The sequence below is a fragment of the Zerene cesonia genome, chromosome Z (assembly GCF_012273895.1).
Source record: "Zerene cesonia ecotype Mississippi chromosome Z, Zerene_cesonia_1.1, whole genome shotgun sequence".
Classification (NCBI taxonomy): Eukaryota; Metazoa; Arthropoda; class Insecta; order Lepidoptera; family Pieridae; genus Zerene; species Zerene cesonia.
The window spans coordinates 2,026,005-2,043,842 of NC_052122.1; the positions used below are offsets into that span (position 1 = coordinate 2,026,005).

At 34.6% G+C, this 17,838-nt stretch overlaps 1 protein-coding gene across 1 annotated transcript; it reads left to right on the plus strand.

Moving 5' to 3' along the window:
* The first annotated feature begins 1,769 nt into the window (after window positions 1-1,769).
* LOC119835836 (protein scabrous) lies at window positions 1,770-17,399 on the plus strand. Its single transcript, XM_038360871.1, has 6 exons — window positions 1,770-2,010; window positions 8,664-8,823; window positions 9,377-9,544; window positions 14,261-14,698; window positions 14,950-15,150; window positions 15,846-17,399. The coding sequence occupies exons 1-6, from the start codon at window positions 1,841-1,843 to the stop codon at window positions 16,560-16,562; spliced, it is 1,854 nt and encodes a 617-aa protein (XP_038216799.1). The 5' UTR covers window positions 1,770-1,840; the 3' UTR covers window positions 16,563-17,399.
* Window positions 17,400-17,838: the final 439 nt, after the last annotated feature.

The following is a 17,838-nucleotide window of genomic DNA, read 5'->3' on the forward strand; positions in this document are numbered from 1 at the left end:
TGGAACATGTGACGCCGCTAGCTGGCTCCTCGTGAGCGAGCTTATTTGAATGGTTTCATAATATCAAATTATCATTTTATATACCTGCACATGTCTTTCGTTAAAAATATGTATACACGTTATCAGGAATACATTTATTCAAGGTACATTTATTCATTTGTATGGTAAATCAAAAAATATTTCGTATCAAATCTTAATAAAAAATGAAACTCAAAATATTGGTACTCATATAGTTCTTACTTGAATGTGATCATTTTACGACATTCCGACTAATTAAGCAAGTAACAATCGTGTGGTTTAAATGTCAGTAATGCGAAAACAATAACGGTTGTTTCGAGAAAAACTTTTCTAAAAGTTGGTTAAAAAGCGGCGTTGTATCTGTATTTAGCACAATACAGTAAATTATGAGCGAGAGATGGAAGGACTGGAATGAATGCAAAGAACTCAGTCAAACGGAGCTTTTGCAAAAAGGCTGCCCGGATCTAGCCTTGTTTAAATGTTCAGGTAAAGAATTTTCGATTTGTCTTTGTTGTTGAATCAGTCCAATTTGCATTTTTGACACCTTATGGCATGGTTTTTACACTTTGCATTTTATGCTATGCAATTTTTTATTCGTATTTAAGGAATTAACTAATCCAAAACTTTTAAGCTTGTCCCTTCTCGAAAATAGATATTAACGGTGAATTGATCTTAATTATTATTATTTTGCATAAAGGCGGACGAGCTTGGGCGTTATCGAGACTATTTCGGCTGCTTATTGCTGCGGGTTTGTTGCCGGCTTTAAAGGAAGACGATGCTCTTTCCTTGATGCAACCCAAGTCGTAGCGATCTAGAAATAACGCAAAAAGGTCATTCCACAAAGGAGTAGTGCGCGGTAATTCCTTTTAAAGCTCACGGTGGATGTACATCAGTCGACAGGTATCATGGTGAAAGTTGAGTTTGCGACTCTGAAAGGCGGCGAAATTCAGTAGTTTAGTAATAGTTATTTCTTCAATTCAGATACATATCACTATTAAACCGAAGTCTTATAGTTAAAGTAAATTTGTTCTATTGGTTTACAAATAATCAAAGTAACAAAATCTCGATTTAAAGCATAACTTTATGAGAAAGATAACAATATATGAGCTGAAATAAGTGTTATCCTAGTGTTTCGCGGACGGAGTCGTCGACAGTGATTAGTGTATGTAGTTGGTAGAATACTTAGGTTCTCTCGTCTCTCTGAGTGCTGAGTGCACTCGTAGTTTGTCGTGGAAATAGAGTCAAATATATTTTTTCTTCTTTGACTTTAAGCTTTGTCTGTGTTACTTAAAATATAATGGCTTTTCAAAGGTGTGAACAGAGCGATTGGCGATATTATTATATTTATTCAATACCTGTAGAATATTTTACTGTGAATTTTTACGTGTTTGTAAGAAATAAATAGCAAACACCATATGAAAAGTACACAGATATAATTTCTAAGTAATGTGGGCTACTTGTAATATATATCGGCTCAACCTGGTAGATGCCCAGCAAGCAGATAACGAATAATATTAAAAAAAAACCACTCATTATAATTCCACGAGAAGCCTTAATATTCACTTCAAATTCAAAAAGTAACGTTCAAAAAAAGAGATACGGTCATAATTTCTTTGCGTTGTCAATAAGGTTGTGATTGGGGCGAGTTATGAAGGCTTCGCTTCAGGCTTGAACAACTGTTGAACGCATCTGCGCTTTGGGCACACCGCCCTAGTGTATTAATAAGGCTCAAGACCAGACGCAACGCATTCGTGCAGTAGCAACCGGCCGTGGTGCACGTACGCCCCAAGCGGATTGTATCGGTACTAATTTGAGCGCGAAAATGAAGTGCTTGAACTTTTGTGCGTTTATTTATTTATGTTTATGGACTGTGAATGGAGCTGAGATGCAATTCAAGCAGGAGATGAAGGCGATGGCTGAGCAGATCGAGAGCCTGAAGAACATGCATCAGTCTGATATCTCCCGGCTGAAAAAAGAAATTGAAGAACTCAAGTAAGTTTAATTTAAATATAATTATAATAAACTCAATACTAGTATAAATTTAAGGATAGTCTTTTTAATCATTAATTATTTATTGCTCTCACGATTTTTACTTTTTACAAAACGCGTCGCGATTTTCATGTATCGATGCTGCGACGTATAAGTGTACCAGTGCCACTGCGACTTGCTTTGATATGCAATTTGTTTCGATTCCTTTCCCGAAAATAAGTATCAATTATCATGTCATTATTGATTTTTAAAATGTTCTATAAATGCACAAATATTATCTAAGCTCCAATTTTTTTTTGTATTTTGTCTTCATTGATATTTGTTCAATCTCTCTTAAACATTTTTTTGGAAATTTAATTTCTTTTTTCTTTCTTTTACTATTAAATATATCTTGATTATACGTACCTAAATAAGATAAATTTATTATAAAATAATGTTAATAAGTCGCATATACTATCCTTTCTTCTATATTACCCGACAAACTTACTGAATAGTCTAACCTACCCTTTTGCATATATAATATAAAAATGTGTCTAACTTTTTACATTTCCTTGCAATGCAGTTCCAATGTATAGCGTGTTGAACTAAGTAAGAGCTGTAATAAATAATTCTAAAACAGGTTAACTACATCATACATTAATTTATTATATATCATTTATTAGGGATCCACTGCAACATAAATTGTAAATTGCACAATTTATTATATACCATTTATAACCACGACTTCATTCGTTTTACATAATTAAGCCTATTTTCAACCTTAAAAAAGAGGGTTTCTTTTGACTTTGTTACATCAATACTATCGACTCGGTCGAAATCGATAAAGCCTTGAAAAAATTATTTACATCAATTACTTCTTACGCATGTCATTCGAGGGAATTAAAGCTTACTGTAGAACCGAAAAATAAAAAATAATTATAGCCTCGTCATCTGGCATACTCCCAAGCTGCAAATATACCGACGTAAAGGTTTCTTACCTGATAGTGGTTCATCAGGGGGCCGCCGCAACTTCTCAAAGGACTATAAAAACCAAAGATGCTTTGATATTTGCACTAAATAAAGATTATTGCTACCTTCCACAATTTTTCGTAATAAGTTCTGTTTTTGGATTTTCCATTGCATCTGATAGGAAATCCTTTCAATTGATAATTAACTCTTTATACATACACAAGCGGATATCAAATGCCAATGCTAAATTATGACATAATTTAGTCAATCTGTTTTATTATACGTATTGTATCTTCAAAACGTTTGTCCTTATTATCCACGAATCCGCATTGATACCGCATGGGAACGTACAGAAAATGCTTCGCAAAATTAGGTTCCCTATGCAGTCGATAATGAGCTTTGATCCTCATGTACGTGCTGCCTGTTTGCTGAATTATCCTCCGGAATTTTGTTGACATTTCGTAGTATCAATCTAAACTGATTTGCTTTGTACTGTCCATTATAAGTATCGTGTTATGTGTGGTATTGTGCAGTGTGTCTGTTCACTATGGTCAACTACAATATTGAATACACTCACGATATAAGACTATGATTATCATATGAGTTTTCACTAAATCTCGAATCTTTTATATCTATAAGAAAGTTGTGTTAGTTTAACGGATGTAAATGATTTTTGTGATGTTGGATATATTTTTTTGATTTAATGAAAAATATCGGGAGGAGCCGGGCCGAACAGCAAATTTATTAGTTATAAAAGCATTACACACGTGAAGGATTTCAGAAACCGTAAATAAAATGCTTAATATTGAATAATTTCGTCTCAAATTGATAACTCCATCCAGTCAAATGATACGCTCGAAGAAACTTTGTACAAAGTAATTGTGGGTTATTGTTCAGTCTCGACTTTCGCAGATAGAATTGACGATAAAAAATTACCAAAAATTGTGTTCACAAAAAAGCCAACGAGTGACATTAAAATCTAAACGGTCTTAAGGGCTTCTCGAGTCATATTCGCGAGATTTGAAGTTTGTCAAGGCGTGCCGTAATATAAAACTTGTTAAGTAAAAGTGGTGTTTCGAGACTGCGGAAAAACAAGGGCCACTCATTGAAAACCAGGCCATTGGATCAACGCGATATTTTTCTCGCCTTCCTCGAGGGACTTACGATGCTCACGTTACTGCCGTATCCTTGAAATTTTTGAATTACGTACGACTCAATAGTTTTCAAAACAAGCTTTTCTGAAATATGAAGAACAACATTTGTTATGTTAATTTTCAGATATTTCGATAAATTTTTCGTAAAATCGTTTGACTGCGTATTGATATCTTTTATCCATTTTAATAAAAGATATCAAGAAGTCGGGACGAAATGTTTTTCTCGTGCTACAAAATTAGTTTGCATACTTGAAATACAATATCGCCAGGTGTTTGCGCTTTGTGTGTCAATTCTTATTTCGTTTTATTTCTGCTAGCTATTGCATCTTTAATCTTTTTATTATATGTAGCACATCCCCGCAGTCTTATCGCACACATTGATGTTGAAAGGTATACTTACATACGAATATGCATTTAATGTAAAAAATAAAAGAAATAATAGAATGAATCCCCTTTAAAAGATAATTAATATTTTTGCCCCTTAAGCTTTATTGATATTTTTGTTGATGCATACACACAGGTCAAAAGGCATTATTTCATTGAAATATTGAATCGATGCGTTAAAATATTTCCATATTTTGAAGTGGAAAATGGAAATTTTCCACGTATTTATGCTTTTAGCGAACAAAGCTTTCAGGTACAAATATTGTTTGACAACTTGTTGTATGCAACAACGGTATCAAATTTTTGATAAATTTAATGCTTGTTATCCCGGCTTATATAAAAGCAGAATGACAGTAACTCTGACTGCATGTATGTCTCTTCTTCACAACTACCTTTCTCGTGGATGTCCTAATATGGAATAATTTTATCTCAGATATATCACGAAAACTGGAACTATGCGACGATAATCCCGAACTGTCTATTTTTTTTTCTCTCTTTATATATGTAGATGAAACTACGAATGGAAAACCAGGAGTTCTTCGTCCGTTTTATAAAAAATAGATATAATTTATTAATCATTTAAACATGTCACATTCAGAATTTTTTCTAGAAATCAAGTCAAAAACGTAATGCTGGTGATGGGGGCGAGCATCTGGCTCTAATGGGATGTTTATTTATATCCCTAACGGAAGTAATATGCTACGGGCACACATCCGGCAGGCGGCAAATGGCGTGTGCGCGGGTAAAATTAAAAAAGAACACCTATGAACCCGTTTGATTATAATTATTATGGTTAATTATACCGCAATTTCGTCGGAAAGTTCGGAACAATTTGTAACTAAATACGATTTGCTCAACATACGTTAAGCTTTTTTTTTAGTAAGGTGAAAGCATCCTCTTCTTCCTCTCTATCCTCTAAGAAATAGTTAAAAATAATGCCTATTTTAATGTACTTGATCAATCAAATCGCTATTCTGCAAAGGTTCAGTTTAAAAGTAAAATTAAGTGTTTTTTTTTTATTATTGTTGCATAATTTAAACATGTGAGTATTACGTGTATATACATACGTGTATATAGCGTAATTTTGAAACAGCCGCTTATACAATTTGATTATGCAGTCAAACCCATGGTCAATTAGGGCCTTTCGAAAACATTTTCAAATTCGTAAAAGAAACGGCAGGTGCTGAAGTTTTGTACACCATTTGGTCGACGCAAGATTAGATTTTTTTATAGGGCCACGTGGCTGCCATACGAAAATAGACCCAATTGCTTTACCTCTTAGTCTAATAGATATCAATTTTCGTAATTTAGAGCATGAATAAACTTAATAGAATGGAAGATAAGAAAGGTGAACCACGGCCCAATGTGGTCTGCCATGTGCGAACAATAATGGGTCTTCTTGTTACCAATATACATACTCATTTTGTAGGTTTCGTTCTCAATAGTTTAACCGGCGTTCGGTTCCGTGCGGGTGATACAAGGGTCATTTTATTCAAGTTTTTATACGTTTTTTTTTCTAATGCCCTCAACTGACATATGGTGTCCACATCTGCTCTTAAAAACATTCAAGGTGCAATAAAGAATGCGGAAAGCTTTTCTCTGCCTTATTACAAAAAAATGCTAGGAGATTTCGGTCAAATATAATTGCGGTTACATATTTTTCTCTATCACTGGTTTAAGAGTTGTGTATAAGCTTAAGAATATTTTATCTGAATAGAAAGAAAAGTGACGTAAATAAAAGCGTAAAAATTTTGAAGTAATCAGGCATCTATAATTTACGTATCGCCACAATAGCAATTGTAATTACATGTGTACAATGCAAATTAATTGCTATTGAAACGTCCTTTTAAATGGACACTTTTTAAGATATACAGAGCTATTGAATAAAGCTTCTGAGAGGTTTATCGAACCCAATGTCGACGCATCCAATTTCACTGTAAGGTCGAATTCTGTCAATGTGATAACTCGAAACCAAATAGGCATTTGGCATGGAGCTTTGTATACTACGATTCGATATAATAAGAACCGGTTAATTCACTACCAACTCAACTATTATCTGATTCTCTTATTAGCTTTGGTGTAAAAAAGCATTTTCTCTATACGTTCTAGTTATATGCGGTTTATCTATTATATCAAATTATTCCAAATGTCATATTTACTGAAATTCCAAATTTCTTGATAAGATTAGAAATGGTAGGTTGATATATCCTGTATCTTGTTTGCCTAACCAATTTCTAAGGAAGCCCGTTATCGTGATTAGGTATTTACATCACATTATCCAAATTTTAAGTAAAAAAATTGATACGGTACGTGTGTATCGTTTGATAAATTTTGCTAAGAGTAAAAAAATATAAATGGTATTCGAATACTCCATATGACAAAAATATCGCGAGCTCATCGATAAAGAGTAGGTATCTGTATACCGTCAGGAGATCGCCGACACATGCTGTCGCACGATTGATGAAAACTCTCACGAGTCGCATTATTTTTCTACATCGAATCCATATGTATCACCTTGTTTGAATGTTGAAGGACTAAAAAAGTATGTTATTCTCACCTTTGAGGCTGAATATAAATATAATTTTTAATGGAATTATTCATGATACTGGCAAAGCTTTCAGTACATTTTAAATTAATCAAGACGATACCAGAATAGTTACCTAGTACAAGTAAACAAGTGGTGAACGACGAACCAATGCGCTTAGAAATCCCGTTGATACAACTATATTGAATTTTTATTTAATAATTAAATAGTTCGTCTCATTGGTAACGTAATATAATGTTAAATTTCATTAATGTTGGGTATGTTTTATGGTTTTCTGCACAAAACATTTGAAAATATAGTTCTTGGTTTTTTATTAAAGAAAGCATTATACAAATCTCAAAGTGAAAAGTTTGATTCAGAATAATGTAAGATTTCCTTTATATAAGAGAGGGCAACATAAATCAAACAAAACAACAACAAAAAATCTGTATTGAATAATTGGATCGTCAGAGATTGCAACTCTACAATTTATAACGCTATAGGTTTCAATTTATAACTTACTCTCAATTATGAACTTTAAGCCAATGAAATACTTCTGACTAGCATCTTCTTGTATAAAATATAAACAGTATTTGCTCGTGATTTAATTAAATGTTTATCTTGTCTGATAGTAGAGGTCGAGTAAATATAATACTTATACAAAAATATTACGCTAAAAGACGGATTATAAGGGATTGGAGAAATTGATTTTAAAAAGTAAACAAATAGCAAAAATATTTAGGGAAAACTAAAAGAGATATACTGAAAATGAACTTGTTATGTCCCTTTAGTAATTAGTTACTCTGTATGTCTTATACCCCTTATATTAAACTAATAAATGCGTAACGTATTTGCCGGTGCCGGTGGGGGTGCGCAGGAGACACGGTCTCCGAGAAGCGTTCTTGCATAACACTATATCCTGTTCCGTTAGAAGAATCATTGAGATAATTACTATTTCCCCTCATTCAACATTGAAATAATTATGTTCTGCTATATACTATACATATTATGTTTGCGTGTGGGATATACGTGTATTCCAAAACACTTTATTTCTATATTTTTGCAAGTTTATAAATACACTTCATATTTGTTCACTCTATTAAAGCAATTATGAATTCCAAATTTAACGTAAGAAATAATTCGTGCGTGCGTGCAATTCAAATGACATAATTTCAGGTGCAATTAGGTGTACCTACGTGATGGATAAAAGTGATTTACGCGAAAATTAAATTTCCGTCCGTTGAACTAGTTTGCTCGAAACGTGCATCGTTGACCCGAAATATGACAGACATCGTGTGATCCCATTACATTATGCTTTACATCGCCCCTAGCGTTTGGGAAATGTATCTGCACTGTGTAATTGCAATGGATGTTTATGATAATGATTTTATTGACACAACTGTATTAATATTACGATATAAATCTAAATGATATGTATGATTATAAGCATAAAGTTGGGTATGTTACAAAGAAATCGTTACGCATATGTTAACATTTATTATATTTTTAACTAAACTTATAGATCTACACTTTATTATTATAGTTTTAAGTTTGTACATGTTATTATTAATGGGCTTAGCGAAAAACCATTTAAATATAAATATGTATACCACTGTATCATGAATCTAACCAAAGATAATTGCCAGGCAACACCAGACTCCCACCGACAACCACGAACAAAATGAACAGGCCACCCTGCAATGGGCGAAAGCCTCCATGAATGAGCTCCGAGTGGAGATGCGTGAGCTTGGCGAAAGTGTCAACAGCTCTGCGCTTTTGAAGCACCTTCACGTTATGCGGAATGAGGTATGATTTATCCTAAAAAAGTAATATGCTACAAAAATGCACTTTAAAGCTTAATGCATAGAATGCAAAATAGCCGAATAGATTAAGGAGAAAATGGTTAATAAAATATTCATATTATGTATTAATTACTTCTGGCTTTACTAAACAAATAGGTACTATGCTTTTTCGAATATGAATTCAATTAATGTTGTCTGTTGTAGCGAGGAATGATTAATGCAAAATTTTACTTGCATTGACGTACTCAGCTTTTCAATAATGATAATATCGGCGACAAGCTGACAAAATTGTTTAATACGCACTCGTGTAATATACGACGACCATTATATTATCAATAACTACATTTTTAAATTTTAAAAATTGGTCTCAAGAAAAACTAACTTATTTATTTCATCGTTTTCTAATCATGACATTTATTAGTTATTCTGTTCAGAAGTACGAGACAGCTCCTAAATATTTCTATGTTACGGGGATGCCATAAAGCACCGAACAGACGATACATAGTAATTTATGTCCCTACATTTTACAGCTTCGTAAAATTGCAAATTTGTTACAGCTGAAGCAAGCTTTGACTGAGGCTTCCGACTTGGTGCAGCTCACCAAGACTCAGGAAACTAGGATTGACAAGTTGGACAGCGAAGTTGGAAGACTTAAATACGAAAATCAGCAAATGAGGGGAATGATCGCCCAGCTAAGGACTCAAGTCGGAAAGCTGTCTAAAGAGGTCAGTTGAAAATAAAATGTATTTAAGTTTTGTAAAAAAGTGTCACGTCGTTGCCAATTTCGTTCCGCTCCAAGCATGAAATTGGAAATTAACATCTTGTACAACTGCAAATGTGATGTCAATGCTTAGCAGAGCTTTAAAATCTAGTCACGGAATGTGGTCTTAAAAATTAAAGAACAATTATGAACATATAATCCCGAGCTCCCAGAATAGTAATTGCACTCTAGGAATAATGCAGTTAGTGAAGTTGGAGAAAATTACCACGAAGATAAGTAGGTAGTACGAACTCTGCTCTAGTACCTAGTTAGAATATGCCCGTAACAAAAGTTCGGTAGGTACTCGTATTTTACGAGTCTTATATCTGTAGGATTAAGATGTATTAAAGTAAAAGTGAGAAAATAAAACTGCAGTATTACCATTCTTATTAAGGTATAAATAAAAACATTGCACTCAAGGTGCAGCTCAAAAATCTATAATAATATAATGGCTGTTTTTTTAATTGTGTATTCCTGAAAGCACTTTGATTAATGAAATTGTGTATATTTATGTTAACTGTGGTTAAATTGACTCATGTGTATTGGCCGTCTATTGAAAGAGATAAAAACGTTGAATTGAACTTTTTGAATACAATGTGACATGGGATTTCTCTCATTCATTAGACATTTTCACATTTATTCGTGCTACTCCCGTATTGATGTCAACTTTTTGCAAATAAATATTTAATTTTAGTTCCCACGGGTAAAATTCCCTTCACGGCGAATTCTGAGAGTACAAAAGTGAATTGCATATTCAATTTCTTTATTCATAATAAAATTACTTCCACAGAAGACGTTTGTAGTTTATACAATCGCGAGGATCCATTCACGGACCTGTTCTTAGGAAAATTAAAATAGCACATTTATGATATGGAACTCGTGCATCAACGGCTTTTAACCCTCGCCTATTAATAAATGCACGAACAAATATTTAAGACGGATTCGCGAAATTATTACAAATATTTTACCAAGGAGAATATATTATATAGCTACGTAATGTTTGACGAGATGCAAACGTAACGCTGTTATTTTCCAACGAACGCACTTTGAAACGTTCGTTTGAATAAATCGTGATGTTCGGTGCGTTTGTGATGCTTTAATGGTTGTGCATTAAGGTCGAAGATTTCAGAGTTAGTTAGTAACAGGTGGAGCAGCGCTTCACGCTCGCTGGACACGACCGTTGGCAACCGTCACACCCACGACTCCTAACTTTTCATGTGAGCTCACAAAAGAATAAGGGTGTTTAATGTATATATCACTCCACATTGCTCATACAATTGCAACATTCTTAAACCTATATGATAACTAAAACGCTACTTTATTCAAATCTTTGTGAAACCTTACACCTGCCTTTGAGATTTTACTCAAAGGAACTTGGTCAAAGTATAACCGAAGAATTTGGGCACAAAAAAGATTTCATTTGTAATGAAGGATATTGAAAAAACCTGTCATCAAAACGTATTCACCCTTGCGGTTCGCAAGCGCAACACGGAAATCCCATTCAATACATGCACAATGGCAATATAAATAAACGACAAAGAGAGCCGACCAAGCGACGACTTCAATAAAAATTCAACAACTGACCTTTACAATTTTTAAATCAAATACTTTCAATCATTGCAATGTAATTTTTCTCGATGCGAGCAGCTCTGTGGCAATTGTGGCTTGCCATAAACTGTTCGACGCCTAAATTAAATCGATGCGTTGAATTTTAGATTACCGTTTGATTCAATCAAGCCTTTTAATATGTAGAAAATTATTTACAAGGCATTTATTACCAAAAAATTCGAAACTGTTTTTTGGATGTCTGCAAAAAATTGAGACCACACAACTGGGACACAGTTACACGAAAATCAATCCCCGGCACTAATTAATTAACGTTCAAGATTAACTTTTTCCCTCGCATACGATACGTGCAAGTTCACAGCAAACAGGTGCGCCCCGTGTGAACAGTCATGTTCAAATTTTAATTACGTCTTACCCAATAGCTTCCCAAGGTACCTACACATAAATTGAATATAATTGATACGTTAATGCTACATTCCCAACCGATTGCTTCAATGATGAATTAAATTACTTTAAAAATTATGACATTGAAGCATTTAATATCTTTCTAAATTTACAATTTTTATAAATAAAACCCATCCACCCAGTGAATGACTTCAACTTTAAAAATATATGTATTTTCACATTTCACTGTGCATACCGATCTAAATTGAGTTCCTCTTGAGTATAAATTTTATTTTAAACGACTAACTTTTACTTGGCGTAAACTACGAGTACTAGCTTCTTCTAATCTTGCTGGTTAAAGTGCTAAGGATTCACAAGAATTAAATTAACTTATATATTTACAAATCGATCAGTGTATTTCTTTTTCGATGTCTAATAAGAATCAATAGATGAGCCAAATATGTATTTGAATTAGCAATGACTTTCTCTTGACGTAGCGTACATATAGAATTGTACTTAGTTTATTTTTCTTAAGAAATTAAATTGAAGCAAAATTTGATTATAAAGATAAGGGAGAAGAAACTGCTACAACTCATATAGGTATGTTATGTACAAAATAATTAAGATAAAATGAAATCATGGCGGGAGTCATTAACCGCTTTCTTGACCGACGGCAGGTGTTAAATTCTGATTCCATTCTAGTGAGTATACGGAACACCGAGGTATTCAAATATAATACTCTATCAAAATCGAATTAAACTGTACAAATAGGAAAAACATTCATAAATTAATAAAAAAATTCAATTCGCTCTAAATAATCTTAAATAATCTCGTATATCAAGGGTATAAATAAGCACCCTAAATTATTAAATTCAATATGTCTAAATAATTAGTGAATCCACTAATTATTATATTCAAATACCGAAATGCGAGAATATAATGATACGTTATTAGTGTAACAACGCTAGCTTCTGAAATGTTTAATGTGAGTGAGGTTAGCTAATATCGAGTATACACCGGGCTGTTTGTAGGATTTTATAATTTTGCAGAAGGCAAGAATTTCTTAAAATAAAGGTACCTATTAATATTGTAGCCAAACATCTGCCAGGCCTATATTGTATCTATATCTAGAAACGGGGATCTATATCTTACTGTTCGAACACCTGGTAACTTGTTGCGGAGCCTGTTTAACTTGACCTTCGTCACAACCTGCGATTACGTTTTATCGCTTCTTAGTCTGGTGCTCGAAGGTACACAATGAATTAACTATAATGTTAAATGACCACACTTGGGGCTCGCCCAAGTAATGCAACTAAATTAAACCATTGAAATAAAACCAGCGATAAATTTCGTAGTGTACAATACTTTCATACGAATAATAGTCACGGTTAATGCTACATGCATATATTAAGTAAATAATTACTTTATTGACGATAAAAATGTTGAACTGTGCATGTGCATTGATGCAAATAATAAAAGACGCAGGAATTAAACTTTTATAAGTAAGCGTCGGCGGGCCTTAGCGGCCGCGTGATGAAACCAGTTTCTCCGCTCCCCTTAATTATTACCAATGATTTGTAGCAGATGGCCACGGCCATTTCACTTACCTGCAATACCATAATTATCTATCTTTCAAATTGCAGCGATGGCAATCAGGATACGCATATAATTGAGCCAAGCACTTTCGATGTAATGATGAAAGTCATTTTGAATTGTTCACCGTTATTATCCCTTATACGACTGAGCATAAAGTTCATCTCTTAGTTACAGCGTACAAACTTGTAGGTACTATTAAAAAAAACAACAATTTACTGCAGTGGCTTCCCCTTCAAAGTGCCATCTGCAACGACACGAATCTCGTGTGTCTTACCGCGCTGATACTGTTACGCAGTTCTATACTGAAACATTCGTTGTTATATGCGTCTTTTTAACGTGTCGTTAAACGTAAATGTCAAGGTTATTTGAGTTAGGACATATACAAAACAACTGAATCTCGGAAACGCCTATGTTTTTACTTATGTAGTTAAATTTAATCATTAAGTTTCGAAAACTTGTACAGCAACTAGCGACAGAACATCTGCAAGTGCCATACCATTCATAATTGTATATTAAGTTGTAGGTACTTTAGTTCAATATAGGGTAGAACGAGTAAAATAGAGATATAACATTTTATAGCCTACATTTACATGATCAAAGGAATGTTATCTAAAGTTTGTGGTTTTTGAAAATTGTATAATTATGATAAACTAGCTGCGCCCCGCGGTTTCACCCGCGTAAGTCCGTATTCCGTAAGAATATCGGGATAAAAAGTAGCTTATATGTTATTCCAGTTGACCAGCTGTCTACCTACTAAATTTCATCGCAATCGGTTCAGTAGCCTTTGCGTGAATGAGCAACAAACACACACACATCCTTACAAACTTTCGCATTTATAATATTAGTAGGATATTTTTGAAGTACTCGTTCGTTTGTTTATTGTTACGGTTTGTAATCATTTTAGCAATTTTAGAGGCTTGTAACTGAAGGCAATGAGCTAGTTAGCTTGTGAGAAAATAATTCAATGTTCATATAGACAAATAAACACATGTTAAAGGTGTATTAAATTATATATTTGCATTCAATGGCGTTGCTATCACGATTTAATATTTAGGGCATTGGCGGGGATAATTAATTTTGACCATTCAGTACATACCTACATATATTCGCAAATTTAATTGAAACGTTGTTGCAGTTGAAAGCGAAGCAACTGGACGAAATGAATATGGATAACTACAATGAAGTTCTAGAGCACGAGGGCAAGAGAGGTCACAAAATACGCCACAACAAAATGATACATACCCAGATCTCTCGTCTGGCTCGCAGCCAAGACCAACTCGACGCGTACCAACAGAGCCTGCAGAACCAACTACTCGACGTTCAACGACGTCTCGATCGTATCGAGGAGCCCAACTGGAACCTAATTACGGCCAAAATTGAATTCTTCGATTTGGAAACTAAGTCACTGCGAGAACAATTGAAGAATGTATCGCAGAAAATATCCGATTTCGATAAAGTCCACGCGTCCCTATTGGAGTTGCGAGAGGACGTCGAGAGTATTGAGAACAAGGTCGACAAGACGATACCGGAGTTCAGGAAGGAGATATCAAAGTTGGATATTAGTTTTGCTCAGGTGAGCTTATGATATTTTACTCATTTAACTTCCTATCGATACCGAAACCAGTCACTTAGAATTTTCTTGAATAGAATTATAACCTTATTTTGCTGTTTACATTGGAATGTCTTAAAACATGTGTAATTATAATTGATTGAAATTTAAAAATACCGTGGTTTCAAATTTGTACAAACACTGAGTTGTTTCCTTGAATATCGTATTGTATCTATTTCCAATGTACCGAATTCTAACCCTATAAAAACGTTTAGTTGCACGCTGCCACGTCGTACCTGCGGGAAAACCAGGAGAACTTGAAACAGAGCGTGAAAGCGATCGCCGTGAGTGTCAGCAACGTCATCGACCGCTCGGAGCTGGAGCGGCTGCAGATGAACAAGCTCAACGACTCCATCCTCGACCTCAAGGCGTCCGCCAAACAGCACTTCTACCGCCTCAATGATCACATTCTGAAGGTAACTTTCAGTGGGAAACATTTGGGTGCAGGCGATAAGACTTTTTAGTATCTTTGTACCTTTTAAACTATCCTTGTTTATAAAGTACAATAAAAATTAACAAAATTATACTTCATTGGCTGCTTAAATCTGCAGTGTTGTTAATTTGTATATAAATTGTTAAGAAAATTGCACTAACTGATCAAAATATTTTACTTACGATGATATGATTCTATAAAAAAAAATTGGTGCAAAAAATGTCTTAGGTTAATATACTTATAAGCGTTACTTATATTAATGTTTGTATTCAGCAGTTATCGATCGAATAAACGTAATTTCTGCACTAAGAGAACCTCCCCTCATGCACAAACAGAGTATCAATATGGCAACGCATACAAAGTCCTTTCGGCTCACAGCAACATAACCCGGAGCTATATTCCGGATATATTACACTATTTATAAAATTTGCTTGCACAGCGTTGTTTGTATTTGCTATTGCCAGCCATGCCGGCAAATATAAATAAAGTGCATGTAAATAGTAAATGCAGAATTCAACTGCCCCGATTGGCTCCGTTTTATTTGACTCGATGATTGAATTTTCAAACACTATATTTCTTTTATTATTTCATAGCAAAAATATTATCGTTTTGTCACGTTCAATATTAATGGAGTAAGTACTTTCCGCGTTAACTAAAATATTTTTGTTGTTGTTATAGAGCGAGGTTACACATGTCGATTCGAACTATACGGAGATCGTTTCCCTTCCCGAGCTGATGGGTGAAGTGAAGGAGCTGCAACCCGTCGAACGTGAGTACGAGGACCTGGTTAAACAGCTTCCCAAAGACTGCTCCAACGTAACTGGCCCCCCTGGATCCTACCTAATCCACCCTGGCAACACTCCCGTAGACACCTGGTGCAGTAACGGTACCACTCTTCTCCAACGTCGCTACAACGGCACTGTTGAATTCAACCGTAAATTCGGCGAGTACGTCCAAGGTTTCGGCGATGCGTCTTCTGAATTCTGGCTCGGTCTGCAATCCATGCATGAGATCACCGCCGACAACTGCTCCGCTATGCGCATCGACATGACCGACATCTACGGCAGCGTGTGGTACGCCCAGTACGACCACTTCTCGGTCGGTAGCGCTGACACCGGTTACGTTCTGGAGGTGAGCGGCTTCAATGGAAACGCCAGTGATGCCTTCGAGTATCAGAACCACATGGAGTTCTCGGCCATCGACCGCGACAGGGACATCTCGAACACTCACTGCGCCGCTAACTATGAGGGAGGCTGGTGGTTCTCGCATTGCCAGCACGTGAACATTAACGGCAAGTACACGCTCGGCCTGACCTGGTTCGACTCCGCAAGGAACGAATGGATCGCTGTCGCCACCAGCGAGATGCGCATTTTCCGCAAGCCGGGATGCGTTTAAATTCGAAATAAATCAACCGATATCTTATTCCGCACATACGTAACGCTTGTGCTGTAGTGTTAAATGTTGTATTATGATAAATCATACCAAAGATAAGCTAGTAAGCGAGCTACTCTATGTATGTTCATAAGTAATTCTTGAAGAAAGCTCTTAGATTTATGACTGAATTTTTTCGCCTTATCTTGATTATTTTCTCGTGACTACCGTGTTATTCCCGTAGTTACAGTATTAGTATTATTATTATTTGTAAATTGATTTCTTTCTGTAAAAACTGTATACTTTAGTCAAATAAATTATGTTATATTTATTATTAAGTGATTTATTATATTTAAGATTTAAGCATTAAATGCATGTACTGACTATATCTACATATATCTCTGTCGCTTCAAACCAGTGTATCTTTTCTATACATTCCGTTAGTCAAGTGTGTACATATTTTGTTATTATATGTTAAATATTATTTTTAGTTATCTAAATTAATAGCTCTTAATGCAATTCACCGATTTTATTAAATATTTTCCCGTTGTACTTAATTACACAACGCTTCATTACATTTATTATTTTAATGGAATATTTAGACTAGTATGATGTGTCATATTGTTAATGTATCTTCAAATATGGTAGTAGAGTTATAATTAATACATGTGACCTATAACTTGCATTCCGGGGATAACAAATAATAAGTATATACCAAATGTCACTGAATTACAATAAAAAAAGTGAACTCCGGTTTCGTCTCTTACTCGGCGCTTAGAATTAAAATATAAAATATCTTGATGTTAAAATCTCGTAGAAAAGCTGTACCAATGGATTTAGCCAAATAAAAGTATCAAAATATATAGCATTTTATTTCATACCCATAATCGAAAATAATTAAAGAGTAGTGAATATTTGTAAGCGGCAGATTATTTGGAAAAACTCACATAACTTAATCACTAGTCACTACTGTCATCGTTCTTTCGTTCGTTCGTTTCTTCGTCTTGATCAAAATACATTGTTTTATTACTTAAAAATGGTTCTAATTTTAAAGCCGGCAAATGAAAGTAATTGATTAATTTCACATTGGGCGTAGTAGTGTTGAAGGCTGCCTTCATATGTTTGTATATTTTCTTTTTCTTCACGTGGAATTTCCTATCATACAAGAAATCCCTAATGTCATATACCTTCGCATCAAAAGCTGCTAAGTCCTTATCGATATCAAGCGACTGCATTTCCTCATTCTCGGAAATAGGCTGCCGGAGAGGCTTATTTAGCCTAGTTTTTAAAAGCCATGTTG

What these genes read in the sequence shown, in the direction of transcription:
- LOC119835836 (XM_038360871.1), top strand. Translation starts at nt 1,841, where the DNA reads ATGAAGTGCTTGAACTTTTGTGCGTTTATTTATTTATGTTTATGGACT. An exon ending in TTCACGTTATGCGGAATGAG is followed by an intron (nt 8,824 to 9,376) that starts GTATGATTTATC and finishes AATTTGTTACAG; the next exon opens with CTGAAGCAAGCTTTGACTGA. An exon ending in TGGATATTAGTTTTGCTCAG is followed by an intron (nt 14,699 to 14,949) that starts GTGAGCTTATGA and finishes AAAAACGTTTAG; the next exon opens with TTGCACGCTGCCACGTCGTA.